At 40.6% G+C, this 16676-nt stretch overlaps 1 protein-coding gene across 1 annotated transcript in view; it reads right to left on the bottom strand.

Annotated features, from left to right (window-relative positions):
• Positions 1–1136: 1136 nt before the first annotated feature.
• The window catches only part of LOC124798490 (trafficking protein particle complex subunit 13), a 208252-nt gene continuing 192712 nt past the window's right edge, over positions 1137–16676 (bottom strand). Inside the window, exon 10 of the mRNA XM_047261928.1 lies at positions 1137–1334. Within this exon, the coding sequence (XP_047117884.1) occupies positions 1239–1334 (96 nt within the window). The 3' untranslated portion in view covers positions 1137–1238. The remainder of the gene's footprint in view (positions 1335–16676) is intronic.

Raw genomic sequence — 16676 nt, 5'->3', positions numbered from 1 at the left:
ATGGAGGGGGTCCAACAGCCAATCAGCTCCAGTCATTTAACCAGGAAGGAGGTACACGGCTTGCGTTGTCTGTAGTTCAGCCATGCCTAGACGGTCAATACCGCGGTTCGATCAGGTCCGCATTGTTACTTTGTGCCAGGAAGGGCTCTCAATAAAGGAAGCGTCCAGCCATCTCGGAGTGAACCAAAGCAATGTTGTTTGGACATGGTGGAGATACAGACAGGAAATGCAATGACATGCCTCACTCAGGCTGCCCAAGGACTACTACTGCAGTGGATGACTGCTACCTACCTGCCTGACAGCAATGCCACCATGTTGAATAATGCTTTTTGTGCAGTCACAGGACGTTGTGTTATGACTCAAAGTGTGTGCAATAGGCTGCATGATGCACAACTTCACTCCTGATGTCCATGGCGAGGTCCATCTTTGCAACCATGACACCATGCAGAGCAGTACAGTTGGGCCCAACAACATGCCAAATAAAATGCTCACGATTGGCATCACATTCTCTTCACCAATGAGTGTCGCATCATATGCCTTCAAACAGACAATCGCCGGAGACGTGTTTGGAGGCAACCCGGTCAGACTGCCCCCATCGCGCACATCTTATGAACGACTTCCTTCAGGATAACGACATTGCTCGACTGGAGTGGCCATCATGTTCTCCAGACATGAAACCTATCGAATATGCCTGGAATAGATTGAAAAGGGATGTTTATGCGTGACGTGACCCACCAGCCCCTCTGAGGTATCTACACTGAATCGCTGTTGAGAAGTAGGACAATCTGGACCAACAGTGCCTTGATGAACTTGTTGATAGTATGCCACGATGAATACAGGCATGCATCAATGCAAGAGGACGTGGTACTGGGTATTAGAGGTACATCGATCTGGACCACTACCTCTGAAGGTCTAGCTGTATGGTGGTGCAACATGCAATGTGTGGTTTTCATGAACAATAAAAAGGGCGGGAATGATGGTTATGTTGATCTCTATTCCAATTTTCTGTACATGTTCCAGAACTCTCGGAACCGAGATGATGCAGAATTTTTTTGGTGTGTGTGTGTGTGTGTGTGTGTGTGTGTGTGTGTGTGTGTGTGTGTGTGTGTAAAATAAAAAAATAACAGATCTGGCAGATCAAATATATTTCCCATTATTTACAGTGAAAAGTATTTTAAATAATTATTCATTTATACAGAATTTCAAGAATTTTGTTTTATCTATCATTTCTGTATTATTCAGTTCGATTTCTGTGTAACAAATACTTGTGCCAGCTCATCATAATCATATGTCCTTTTTAGAAAAATGTCTGTGAGGCGAATTCCTGATATGTTCTGAAACACACAAGAAGAAAATCATATTTAATGAATATAACAATAGTGGATGATTCAAAGTAATGAACAGTAGTTAAAACTCTGGAGAGTACGAAACAGTGTCACTCAATCACATTTTTGTTATGTAACTACACTTCTTTTGTAAATAATAGAACACAATATTTTTGACAGATGGACTACCAGAAACTAAACAAACACTATAAACAACATATTGCCACAGTTGCAGTTTGGATTTATAAAGATTTCTCATACTGAGGTTACAAACATATATAGTGAGAAGTACTTAGTTCATTCAATACTAAATTATAGGTTGCTGGTGTATCCTTTGATCCATGAAAGGCATTTCAGTGCGTAAATAACTTTCTTTTAAGTAATTAAAAATGTTATAGTGTCACAGGAGATTCTGCAAAATGGTTTGATTCGGTTCTCATCACACAATGAACAAGTGCTTGTGGTGACCAATAAAGTACCACCTAGTGAGTCTCTTAGCTAAAGTAATTGAGGTATACATTACAAACAGTATTAAATGATGTGAGTTATATGTAATAAATGATTATTGGACTTCAGCAAAAAGTGGGTAATTAAAAACTGTAACCATTTCTTTGCCCCCTACAACAGCCAGGAATTATTTTACCCATTACTTCTTTAAAAAATCATTATAGAAGAACAGTTACAAACAAGTTTAAATTTGATCCACTAGATTTTGGGTATGCAGCCATAGAAACTTAACTGATATTTCAGATATATATTTTTCAATCTTCTTCCAAGTAAGCTGACAGACTAAAATTACAGCAATCGCATTTCTTATTTTAACACAAGATCCAAATAACTTTACTTGTGCTCACAGCATGTATAAGGCCCAGAGATGTTGTTCAGTGGCAAAGAGCTTTGCACGAACTGAATCAAGAAACTCCCAGACAAACAAACCAGTCTATAAACCAAGATCAACAGACTGTCAATAGGACTGGTTATTTCAGATGAAAAAAGATTTAGATCCAAAAGGAAGAAGAAATACTGGGGGCAACAGAAAATCTTTTTTACAAAATTGAATAAAGAAATACAATGAAGACCATGTATAAAAGAATAAAAAGGCAAGTTGGAGCACTTGGTTAGCTCAATAGATAATAGGCAGACTAAGAATAACTTAAATTCAACAAACCAGTAAATTTTAAGCTTTGTGACAACCACTAGTGAAACTTGGCAATTTGAAGCATTTTACGGATGTACTGGATCAACACAACAGCTTAATAACAGCTCTTCAAGAACTTCACAATTCAGATCAGGACCAACTTGAATCACAGGTATATTATCTTTACAAAGGACCTTCAGGGAGAAAGAGTAACACAGAATGTCCCTCAATGCAGTGGGGGTTATCAGTCCATAATAACATAACAGACTTGACAGAGGATTACTTCTTGAACTCTTCAAGGACAGCAATCTTCACAACTAAAGTAGAGAATAAAACCTTCACATTTTCATAAATGTGTAAGCACCAACAAGGGATAAAAACAAATGTACAGGAGAAATGGGGAAAAACTGAGAAGAGCTCAATCAAATGAAATCAAATAGAGCTAATGTACAAATAAAAATGTTTCTAGAAGATTTTGGTGTGAGAATAGGATAAGAAAGGTGGTCACACATAGGTAGGAAAACGACCAACTTATAAACTGACAAAGAAGAATGGTCAATGATTAATGGACTTTATCCTTGAAATTACCAGGTTTATCAGGCAACCAATTAAAATAATCACCAGTAAATGTAATAATATAAAGTTAGGAAAGTTCCAAACTGATCATGCTGCCATGGGCAAAACCTACAAGGAAATTTATAATGTCAAATTCCTATAAGTGGTTGACACTGACTTAGGTCATTCTACATGAGAAATGAAAATTAAGTTAACAGCAAAAAGGAAACATAATTCTTCCCAAGCCAATAGGAATAAGAATTTTCACACCAGTTATTTAATAAAAAATAAAGTATACACAGAGAGGTACAAAATATACCTACTTGACCAGCACAAGATGATGATTAATAAGTTTAACGCCACAGTTGAAACTGATACTATTAAATAGAGGAAGAAACATGCCTAGTAGATAAAGAAATTTAAACAACATATAAAGATAAATTGCCAACAACAGAAATACAAATAATTCAGAGAAGAACTAAGGCTAGATGACAAATGAACTTTCAGGCAGCATAAGACAATGGAGTATTACAAAACATTTAAACGATCCTGCCAGATATAGTAGGATTGAAGCTATTGATAAGTGACATTATGTCTGCATTTCAGGAGGGCACTACCAGGAAGGAAAACACAGCTCCAATGGCTGATTGATCATGTGTGACCAGCTGACGCTGTGTTCTCTTCTAGCCACTGAGACTATATTTCCACCCCCTGCCAAATAATGGAGCAGACTGCTCTTACTGTTGTACAAGTTAAATAAACCTGAAAGTGAGATTGGCAAAGTGAAGTTGTGCCTCAGTACCTACGGCCTCCTACATTTATCTAGCCAAGGGAAGTAACTATCACCAAATCTATTTTATTATATGGCAACTGGCATGTACTCACTTTAAGCTGTGCGCACACTGAATTAGTTGTGTGAGTTCTTTAATTATCTTGCAGCTCAGAACAATTATTTTATTTTACTGTGAGCCTATTGGCATTTGTTTCATGTTACAATGTACTTATGTGAGTGTAATAAATGGCTGTTGCACTAGAAGAGCATGTCACGAAGTCACGAAATAATCCATCGAAGCTTATGGTGAGAAACAAAATGGGGAAATGGCAGATAAACATCAAGATAATACAAAATCTGGGCAGAATACCTTAAAAAGTTTACTAAAGTATGGAGATCTAAAGCCGACAAACATTACTACCAAAGGTGACACTTCCAAGTTACAACAAAGTGGCCACTGTGATTAGCTTGGTCAACAAATACAGAGTGGAAGAAAAGAATCAAGTAGCTGCAGTGTTATGGAAAATATGCCAATTATCAAACCCTTCACCATTTATAAAGCCTATTATCTATATCTAGAATATTGAAAAAATGCATGAGGAATTGGATGCAGTGATAATCCACCCATTACACAAAGTAACAGATCAGATCTGACTAATTATCGAGGGATATTCCGACCTGATGCTGTGTTGCAAATATGATTTTATCCAAAATTATTGAATCCAGTGCTGCTTTGCAATTGCTAAATATGCATGGGAATTCGATATATGTCCTAATCTCCTTCTTTCTCCCTCCTACCACTGTTCATCTTCTCCTCCCAGCTCACTCCCCCCCCCCCCCCCCCCACCCTGTCTCTCACCCTCTCTCTCTCCATCTCATCATCTCCCTTCTCACTGTCCACTTCCTCCTCCCTCCTCTCTATGTCCATTTCTTGCCTCTGCCCTCCCCTCCTCTTTTCTTCTCTGTCCCTCTCATTTTCCTCCTCCTCCTCCTCTTTGATCCTGATCCTTGTTCATTGTTACTTCAAATTAAATCTTTGACTGGGAACTGAAGTAGTTTAAAATGAATCAGTAAATCAGGAATACTGGTATATGGCATATGACATATCTCTCTGGCTGCTGGATCTGTGAGGCTAGTAGCTGTTCAAGCTGCTAATGTGTAGGATTACTAAGTTAGCCATAAATATAATTTTTCTCTTTTCTGTTAAAAGTAACTGCAAGGAAGAAAACAAAACAGCACATTCCTGTGTATACAATTGTCGAAAATTATACATAAGGAGAAAGAATTTATATGAGAGAACTGATTTGTCTAATGATTTAAATGCTCTGCTATTGAAGTTAAAACTGTCTGTGAGAAAGAAAAGAACTCACACATTTTCACAGACAGCACAGCATTTTCGTTCTTGAAAAATATGTATTAGAGTATCATGGAAAAACTTGGACTAAATCAATCATGAACTTTTTGGGATTCTTGCTAAAAAATACAGGCCCTATGTCCATTCAAATGTTTACTGGAGTGTCATGTAAAATTTTGAAGTAAATTGGTCAGGAACTATTCTGGAATTTTGCTAACAATGTTTCCCCCATTTCATATTTGTATACATTGGGGAGGGGGTGGGGAGTGGGGTGGGGGAGAACACTACACACTACAAAGGAATTATCCACATGGGACAGAAATTGTTGGATGTAATGTACATGTACAGACAAACAGATCGTTACAATTCCAAAAGAGCTTCACAAATTAGGTAAGTTCAACATTGGTCCACCCCTCATTACAGATGTTAGACATCATAGGCTGGGCAGACTGATAAAACAGGACACACGGTGAACTCTAGCAGAAAAAACATCCGACTAATGCTCAGCAGAGTACAAGTGTGTCTGAACACACATTGCATCCGATAATCCTAACAATAGGCCTCCGCAGCTGACGAGCCCTGCATGTGCCAATGTTAACACCACGAAATTGGCAACTATGCAGAAATGGGTGTTGCATGGTCTGATGAATCCAGATACCTTCTTCATCATACTGACGGGAGGGTGTGAATCCACCGTCTTCCAGGGGAACAGCTCCTTGACACTTGTACTGTGAGACAGTGACAAGCTGGTCGTGGTGCCATTATGCTCTGGGGAACATTCACGTGGACATACAGGGGGTCCAGTGGAACTTGTGCAAGGCACCATGATGGCCAAGGAATATTGTACACCAGTTGCAGACCATGTACACCCCTTCATGATGATCACGTTTCCCAATTGCAGTGGCATTTTTCAACAAGCTAATGCGCCATGTCACAAGGCCAGGAGTGTGATGGATTGGTCTGAGGAACACAGTGGCAAGTTCCAACTGATATGCTGCCCCACCCCGCCCTCCAACTCACCAGATCTTAACCTGATCAAACACACCTGGCAAGTGATTGAACATGATGTCAGAGCTGATTGCCCCCTCTCCACAATTTACGGCAATCAGGTTGTGTGTGTGTGTGTGTGTGTGTGTGTGTGTGTGTGTGTGTGTGCACGCGCAGATGTGGTGCCAACTCACTCCAGTGACCTAACAAGGCCTCATTGCTTGCATGCCACGATGTGTTACTGCTATTGTTTGTGCGAAAGGAGTACATACTGGCTAATAAGTAGGTGGTCATAATGTTCTAGCTGATCAGTGCATGCACACTTGTTTGTGTATGTGTGTGTGTGTGTGTGTGTGTGTGTGTGTGTGTGTGTGTGTAAAAACCTGAACTGAATTGACCAAATTATTTTCAAGAAATTTTGATAACAACGTTAGACAGCTTGTCTCTGTATAGTAGTATAGATTACTCACACAAGAACTTAGGAACAACTTGACCACAAACTTGTCCAAATCAAATAATAAGTGATAAGTGTATCATTAAATACTGACGAGTTAAAAACAAGTGCCTAATCATCACTTTTCTTGATTCTGAAAAAATTTATGACAGTGTCCAACAGGAGTCATTGCTGGAAACACTTAAAGAACATGTGTATACATAAAATCTCACCTACCTCACAGGAATCACCCTCAAGTATACTAAATTTAGAGATGAATTGTTCGATTCATTTATGTTCCATACTGGATTGATAAGGGGAGGGACTCTCACTGATACTGTTTAGTTGTGCGTAGACGCTTTTCATGTGAGAATGTAAAAAGATTTGCTCACCATGCAAGAAGATTGGTAAAATTTATAAACTTAACTGCCATGCTTTTGTTGATAACCTTGCAATATCAGCAAATAATGTGGAAGAGTCTAAACTCCAAAATAAACAACTAGAAACATAGCAGGGTAAGTGGGACTATAAATTTCATTCAAAAAGATATAAATGATGCCAACCTTCAATACTGAAGCACCTTTCATCTGACTAAACAACAACAAAAAAATAAAAGTTGTACGTAAGTTCAAATTTCTTGGCAAAATTGTAGCTTGCAATTCCAATGGGAAATATTAATAGGAGAGAAATCAATGGAAGAGAAACAACCACGACAAATCATCTGGTCCACCTTATTACGAAAAAAAAATATTGATTAACACCAACAGTAAATAGTTTGGATTTGTAATTAAATATGAAACAATGTGTGTAAGTGAAAGATTATGTCCAATACCAAAAGAAAAACAGACAAACTACAGAAAGTAAACAGAAGAACCATCAGAAAATCATTAATTAGAAACATCAAACAACAGAAAACTGAGATTGTTGCCTAATGAAATTATCTGCTAGGAAAATGAGTCAGTTGGAGAAAACAATGGAAAAAATGAGAATGGCCTTTTTCTACCATATATATCAAGACTATCAAACACCAGACTAGCGAAAACAACTATTCAACACCTTTTGAAAAAATAAAACCACAATCAGTTCCTCCAAGGAAGTCTAGGATGATATAGAATAGTCTGATATAACACTGCAACAAATCAGGTAGAAAAGAAATGGGAATTCTTTGGATCAGAGATGTAAGACAAACTAAAAACATCTGAATGGAAACAACACTCAATTACTAATGAAGAAATGGCAGCTACGACATAAAGAATGAAGCATGAAACTTTCAGATTAAAACTGTGTGCCAGACTGAGATTCAAACTCACGGCCTTTGCCTTTCGCAGGCTCTACCAGCTGAGCTGTCTAAGCACAACTTGCAAATCCCCCCCCCCCCCCCCCCCCCACACACACACACAGCTTTAATTCAGCCGGTACCTCCTCTCCTACCTTCCAAACTTGAAACATTTTTGAAAACAGAAGACAAGCCAAAAAGCATATCAGGCTAATACTCTGATGACTTTTGTGTACATGGATTGATTAAGTGCTCCAATGTGGAGATAAAACTGTGGTAATAAATGTGTAAAAAAATAAATAACAAATGGGACTCTGTTGTTGTATGGGAAAACCTCTCAATACACCGAGTCATTCAAGACATCACTGCTGTGTTGGAAATGGTAGTAAACCAGCACTTAAATATAACCCAAATCACAACTCTGTGATTGGATATGGAGACTGTGCAGTACTTTTACACGATTACAAATAATTTTGTTTAAAGTGATAGGGCAGTATGTAGAGACAATGCGTAATAGTCCAAAATGAAATTTTCACTTTGCAGCAGAGTGTCCCCTGATGTTGAACTTCTTGGCATATTAAAACTGTGTATTGGAAAGAGACTTGACCTTGAGACCTTTGCCTTTTGTGGGCAAGTGCTCTACCAACTGAGTTACCCAAGCATGACTCAAAGCCTGGTCTCACAGCTTCACTTACGCCAGTGCCTCATCTCAGACCTTCCAAACTTTTCAGAAGTTCCCCTGTGAGACTTGAAGGACTAATGCTCCCAGAAGAAAGGATACTGTGGAGACATGGCTTAGTCATAGCCTGGGGGATTGATTCTAGAATGAATTTTCACTCTGCAGCAGTGTGTGTATTGATACGAAACTACGTGGCAGATTAAAACTGTGTGCAAAACCAGGACCTGAACCCAGGACTTGTACCTTTCACAGGCACGAGCTCTACCAAACTGAGCTACCAAAGCATGTCTCAAGACCTATCCTTGTGCACACAGTTTCAATCTGCCAAGAAGTTTGATATGAGCACACACTCCACAGCAGACTGAAAATTCATTCTGGAAACAATCCCCAGATTGGGGCTGAGCCATGTCTCCACAATACTCTTTCTTCCAGGAGTGCCAGTCCTGCAAGTTCTGCAGGAGAACTTCAGTGAAGCTTGGAAGGTAGGGGATGAGGTACTGGTGGAAGCAAAACTGTGGAGGCGGTTCTTGAGTCATGCTGAGTTCTCAGAGAGCACTTGTCCACAAAAAGAAAAGGTTCCTATTTAAAGTTTTAATTTGTCACACAGTTTTAATCTGCCAGTACATTTCGATGTGTAATAGTATTTAATGCCATGATAAATAAGAATAATGGTGTAAAATGTTTGTTTCAGAACCTGTCACGAACCACATCCACATTGTGCAGCCAAACCAAACTAGGACTGGTATCATTGTACACTGAAGGGGTATTACAACGAGAAGGAGGCTGCACTGAATTTGGATCTGCTTCAGAGATATTTGTGTAAAGTACGTTTTCCAGTGTGACTCCCATAGGATATGGTCTGGCGCATGGCATAAGCACGTCTTAATGAAATAAGCTGGCCATGCAGTTACCAGCATACACAGGTCAGCATATGAGAGATTGTTGCATCATGACCTAGCTGAAGTCTGCATTCCCTGCAAGGATGATCTAATTGAGTATTGGTCAGAGATGATTACACTACAGCAGGGGCGGGCAAACGTTGCACTCGGCTCATGAGCACACAGCGCTGCATGTGTGCTGCTCGCGTGCAATTGTCGACCGGGGCAGTGGCGACAGCTGGCAGGTTGCGGTAGTATAGTACCAGGCTAAGCTGCATACATTGATGCGAAGCGACCACTACTTAGTGAACGTTGTATTTCAAGAATCGGAAAATGCAAGGTGAAACAAGGAAACGGAGACGTGGAGATTTTTCTTTTAAAAATGAGTGGGAGAATCATTTTTTCTTTGAGCAAAAACGTGAAAATTCGAAATTTTTAATATGTGGCAGTATTCTCGCTGGTCAGCGGAAGTTTAGTATTGAGCGCCAATATAACACATTTCACAAGGCCGAGTACTATTTATTTTCGGATTCTGAGTGGATGGGGAAATTCACTGAGCTTAAGAAGAGCGATCTGACGATACTAGATGAATCTGACGTAAGTTGCTGTTGTCACGAGAGATCTGCGACCTTCTTTCGTCATGTCTCTCATCTAACTGATTTAACATTTTATGGAGCACTGTTTTCAATTTTTCAGGATGACAACAATGATAGCCCAGCGGTACGTGCAAGTTATAAGATTGCGCTTAATATAGCGATAGCTGGAAAACCATTTGCTGATGGCGAATTAATAAAGGAGTGCATCAAAGACGCTGCTGATTTACTTTTCCCATTGAATGCAATTCAGTTTCAAGCTATCACTCTTTCTCGGCGGACTGTAAGTCGTCGAATAAGTGCCATGGCAGGTGACGTTTACCGTCAATTAAGGAGTGCAGTGCAGGAGTTTATTGAATTTTCCATCGCACTTGATGAATCCACAGCTATTTCAGACACCACGCAATTAGTGATTTATGTCTGCGGCGTGGACACTGTTTGGCACATAACAGGGGATTTTTTTAGATATGATATCTTTAAAAAGCATGACCACCGGCGCAGACATTCTAAAAGCCGTTGAAGAAGCTGACAATTCAGCTGGCTTAAACTGGGAACGTTTGGTGTCGGTGACAACAGATGGAGTACCTGCAATGAAAGGGGAACAAATGAGATTTGTTGGATTGCTAAGAAAAAGGCTACAGCATACAGAAGAATCATTGTACAGCATCCACTGCATTTTGCACCAAGAAGTACTCAGTGCAAAAGCAGCAAAACTGGGGGACATCATGCAAGTGGTTATTCGGGCAGTTAATTATTTGAGATCTCTCGGGCTGACACATAGGCAGTTTCACACATATTTAGCTGAAACTGGGGAAGAGTACGGTGACATACCATACCACAGTGAAGTCCGCTGGCTTAGCTGTGGTAATGTACTCAAAAGATGTTTTGAGCTGAGAATACCAATAAATCAGTATTTAAAGGACAAAGGAATGTAATTCTCGTCTGAGAGACAAATTCCTTTTGGCAAGACGTGTAATAGACTTTTATCAGGACTTTCCACAGCAATTGTTTCCTCGTCTCTATCGTGAAGCCGCGAAGATATTGTCAATGTTTGGCTCGACATAGGTTTGTGAGAGATTTTTTCTGTTATGAAAATTAATAAGTCTCGGTTAAGAGCAAACATCACTCGTGAAAATTTATGTAACTGTTTGCGTTTGTCTGCATGTAGAAATTTTGGTCCAGACATTAACCGTATTGTAAACCCCACCTGTGATAATTAAATAAAATGTATCGTAGGTAATAGGTACTCTTTCAAACCATGATTTCTTTCAAGCACTGCTACTAACCTTATTCCTTCATTCAATAAAGCAAGCCAGGAAATAAAAACGCATTACAGAGGAAGGAGCGGAGAGACGGTATGGGGGGGAGGAGAGAGAAGCGAGTGGTCAGCTTGCTCCTGTGTGCATGCAGAACACCCATTAACTGCACACGAGCAAGTGCACCGCACACGTGCAGGATTCCTGCCCACCCCTGCACTACAGTATTATACAAGACAATTAACTATGTGTGTGCAGGATACTACTTGTCACCTAAGTGAGCACTTACATTAAACATCCCAATTTGTGTGCTGTAATGAAATTTACAGCTGACTACCGTGCTTGTCAATGATGGCTCACAGTTTATATCACAAAGTGACAGCACATTACTATGATGGCTCAAAGTTTATATCACAACGTGACAGCATATTGCTGTGGTATGGTAGGAAGCTAGGTCCCATTATCATCCATCAAACATACGTGAAAAATATGTCTTTAGGAGATATCCTATTTGTGTTAAGGCAGGAACTTTGGCCTCACAGGACAGCTGCAGAGACCAGACAGAATGTGTCACTGCAGCCTGATAATGATATACATCATGACACAACTTCACTGCATGGGTCTCAGTCTGTAGACAAATTTCCTTCAACATTTTGTTTTCAAGAGAAGCAAATCTGGCTAGATAGCACTTGAGTGACAAGCCTGTTTTTAATACTTGCTGAAACATAAGTTTTCGTCTTGTTTTTACTGTATTTTTGTCTGTTTCACATTTTGATAACCTTTCCAGTATATTTCATGGTTATTATAGTGAAAGTTTATGTGTAAACTGAATTTATGATTGTCATTATCTGTTCTAACTTTTGTTTGTGTACTGAACTCACGAAGTGAACCATGCGCATCCTTGTGTACTTTTATAATACCTTTTGCTGTGAATACCTACAATAGCATCTCTTGATTGTCACAAAAGTGAAGATTTGGCATCTCTACAATACATTTAGGAATTAACTTGTGTTATTGTGAATTTCTGTTAGGTGCAAATTCTGACTAACATTTCATTTACACATGTCTGACATAATTAAACTGAGGCTTGTAGTTAACTCCACACATTACTGGTTGTTACATTCTTTTATAGTGAAAGGGACTAAATACGCCACAGAATATTCTTTTAGTTTCACATATTCAGAGTTTTTCCCTTTGCTATAGATACTTTTTTGACTATGAATAGGAACTGTGTAAGTTGTTGTACAAATAGTAATAAAATGCTTTCACAGAGGTGGGGTTGGAGGGAGTCTGGAAGTATATTGGGGAGAGCTCTGTGGAGGTCAGTGATGCCCTCTCTTGGAACTGCAAAATATGCAGCTGGAATAGGTCAATAGAGGAGCAGGAAAGGAAGATCCGTGCACTTTACACACATTTGGATGAAGCTAAGAGAGAGCTAGTGAGGATGAAGGAAAGCTGTGGTGACAGAGATGTTCGGAAATTAGCTGTTGGCAGGAAGGCTAGCAGGAGGAAGGCATGCTCTCACAGTTTTGTTGTGTCTACCAGGAACAGGTAGCTGGCTGAGGTAAGGGGAGAGGGGCCTGGTAGAAGTAGGTACTGTGCTGCAGACTATGCCCTTGAGTAGTAAAGATAGGAAAAGCACAAATGTGTGGAAGAAGAGAGCACTGATGCTATGTAACAGAAGTGTAGTCACCAATTACAGGAGAAATTAGGGGAGCTTTTTCAAGCTCAGTGCCAAGATGAATCAGGAAATTGAGAGTTAAGATTTTTTGTAAGAATTTCAAGAGAGATTATCAAGTAGTGATAATGAACAGGCAGGATGCAGCTTGGATACGGACAGGATCTGTAACTGAGTAAGATAGCTTTCCTAACTGGTAGAACCAATGTGAGATAGTTGAGCTGTACCAGCAGCATGATCAGCCTCATCTTAGCATGCCGTATGACAAGTTAATGTGATACTTGAGAGGGTGCTGATGACTGGCTATTGGGTGCACATTGCACTGGTGCTGATGGGGACTATTGAGAGGTGTGACTACACTAGGCACAGTCTGCACCTCGACAGGACTGTGAAAGGAAGGTTGGTGGAGTTATTAGTGAGAGCATAGCAGGAGGTTGTGGGCATCACATGGTCAAATACCTCTTTGTCATGGGAAGGAGGATTAAGTTATTTTTAGGATAAATTATTACAACAGTCTCTCAGCCTTAAGACTATCTCACTATCTCAATCATTTGGGAGATTTCTTCAATGGTATACGAAAGACAGAAAGTACCACAATGGAGTGCACAAACACCACAGAAATTTGCTCAGAATTATCTGTTATTAATCAAAACATGCACTCTATTGAAAATACAGTACACCAGCTTGAAGTTGAATTACAGACTTCGAAATTCTTCAAAAATCTTGGTGATATGCATTACAGAACACTTGTATAGACACAATGAAATACAGCATCTAGTGCTATAGTCATATGAATGTCGAAGTTGCTACTGTATAACTGCTTTGAAGGGTAGGTACAGGATTGTGTATTTGTATCATAGGTGGCACACATGTTCAAGCTGGAAATGATATGATCACAATTAGTGTAGATTAATATTTTGAACTGGCAACCAGTAAAATTAATGAAGCTAGACATTCATAAGGAGATAGTGTGTGTACCGCTCACATAGTGGTAATGTGCACACTTTCGTCAATAAATCAACTCAAGTCCTGGAAGGGGCAGCAGCCATCAAAATTAACATTATGAGATGTGGAGACATCTATATTAACACAGGTATTGATGATGAAATTAGTACTAACTTCCTAAATACTTTGAGCACATCTTGTGGAACAAATGAGTGTATCAAAAAGTTCAGCAGCATCAGTCTTACATCATGTGCTTACAGATACCAACAGGGAAAATTGTGAAGTATTTGTGCGAGATCTTGGCCTTTCTGATAATTACTGTCAGATTGTTTTTATCTTATCTTTGTCTGCAAAAACTAGAGAGAAGAGTTCAGAACAACTACACACTACGCCCATCTGACAGAAGGAAAGACAGCAAAAAAACAGGCACTCGGAGGAAGGTCGATAAAATACGTCCTAGAGAAACGGTGTCCTGAACTAGAGATTATATGTCCTTCACTATACTGCTATGACAGATAGAAAGTAAAACACAGCCAACAGCCTGCATGTCGTTTGCCAAAACAGCCGATAACTCTGATGGCAAACATGAGAACGTAAGTGTTAAAAAAGAGGCAATCCATCATAAAATTGCCAACAGTCACAGGTTGAGGGCATTGAGCACATAGTGGTGGGGCAGCACCACTTAACAAATGGTGATGGCTAAAAAGACAGTGTCTAATATGCAACCTGGCTAAAATGATCTCCTCGTGGCAAGAGGGCTAAGAGGAGATCATTGAAGTGAATGGGAGAGGATTAATTTCCTGGAGCTTGTTCCCATGAAGGGAGGATCAGGGATGATGGCAAAGTGACACCACCTGCTGACAGATGGCAACACACACATCATGGGAGGGAATGAAAGAACTAGCGGGCAGAGCTATGAGGACTGCAGCCTTGGCAGCAGTGTCAGCAGGCTCATTTTCTGTCAGAACAATGTGGCCCGGTACCCACAATAACATCACAGCAGCTTCATCAAGAGTGACAGTTTTCCTGGACCCCTTGCATTAAAGGAGGAACAGTGTATGGTATACTGAGGCTCTGAATAGCACTGAGAGTCGGAGCAGATGACACAATTGAAGATCTCATGTCTCCAGATGTACTGTGTCACCTGACACAGGGTGAAGAGCTCTGCTGTAAATACTGAGCAGTGCTCTGGAAGTCAATACTGAAAAATTTTGGTGTCAATGATGAAGACACACCCGACACCAAAGTTCGTCCAAGAGCCATGAGTGTGCACAAAGGTACTATCACAAAGTTCTGTGCGAAGGTTGTGAAAGTTACGGTGATAGATTGAGCCTGGCGTAGTGTCTTTAGGAAGTGAGTGAAGGCCAAGGTGAAAACGGGCTGCCGCATGAAGCCGAGGGGTCACACCCATCGGGAAAGTGGCAGGTAGCATGAAGTCAAGCTGCTGGAACAAGAGCTGAAATTGAACTCCAGGAGGTAACAGAGAAGAGGGACATGCCCCATATTGGTGATCAAAGGAGTCACTGAAGAAGGAGGCGTAGGACAGGTGGCCAGGCATGGCAGATAAACGACATGCATATCTGCCGAAGAGAAAGTCACGGTGGTATGATAGCGGTAGTTCATCAGCTTTGGCATACAGACTCTCAACTGGGCTAGTGTAAAAGGCGCCAGTGGTCAAATGAATGCCATGATGGTGGATAGTATTGAAACGGTGTAAGAGGGACGGACATGCAGATGCATAAATGAAACACACACAGTCTAGTTTCAAATGGATAAGGGACTGATACAAACAGAGGAGAGTGGCCCGATCCATTCCCCAGGAAGTACAGCTGAGGACACAGAGGACAATGAGGGACCATGTACAGTGGGCAGCCAGGTAAAACACGTGGGAGGACCAAGAAAGCTTGCTATCGACCATGAGCCCCAGGAATTTAGTTTCAACGAATGGAAGAGTAAAGTGGAAGAAACCAATTGTGCCACCAAAAATTCATACAAATGATTTTGTCAGTGGAAAAGCAAAAGCCACTGTTGAATGCTCCATGAGTAAGGATGATCAAGATATCGCTGAAGATGCGGCTCAAGGAGACAAGTATGTGGAGAACTGCAATAGATCGCTAAATCATCAATGAAAATGGAGCCAGAGATGCCCAGTGGCAGACAGGCCATTATAGGGTTAATGGCAATAGCAAAGAGGGCGACGCTCAGGACGGAACCCTGAGGCACATTTTCCTGGATCAAGATGTCAAACAAGGCAGAACCCACCTTACCTTGAAAACTCGGTCTTTTAAAAATTCCTGAACGAAACTGGGCATGTGGCCATGGAAGCCCTACATGCAGAGAGTACAGAGGATACCAGTCCTCCAGCAGGTGTCGTAGGCTTTCTCCAAACCGAAGAACATGGCTACAGTCTGGTATTTCTGCAGAAAACCATTCATGACAGGGGTTGACAAAGTGATGAGATGGTCAATCACTAAACGGCGTGCTCAAAATCCACACTGTGCAGTGGTTAGTAAATTGTGACGCTCTAGTCACCATACCAGCCAGGCAAGAATCATACATTCCATCACCTTGCAAACACAGCTGGTAAGAGACATGGGGCAGTAACTAGAAGGAAGGTGTTTGTCCCTGCCAGGCTTATGTATGGGTATTACAGTGGCTTCACGCCATCATCTGAAAAATGTGCCCTCTGCCCAGATGCGATTGTACATATGAAGGAGAAAGTGCTTGCCCACAAGAGAAAGGTTCTGCATTATCTGAATGTGAAAACTGTCCGGCCCTGGGATGGAGGATCGGGATGAAGTGAGAGC

The sequence above is a fragment of the Schistocerca piceifrons genome, chromosome 5 (assembly GCF_021461385.2).
Source record: "Schistocerca piceifrons isolate TAMUIC-IGC-003096 chromosome 5, iqSchPice1.1, whole genome shotgun sequence".
NCBI lineage: Eukaryota > Metazoa > Arthropoda > Insecta > Orthoptera > Acrididae > Schistocerca > Schistocerca piceifrons.
The sequence above is the reverse complement of the archived record's forward strand: the minus strand, read 5'-3'. Positions and strand labels throughout refer to the sequence as shown.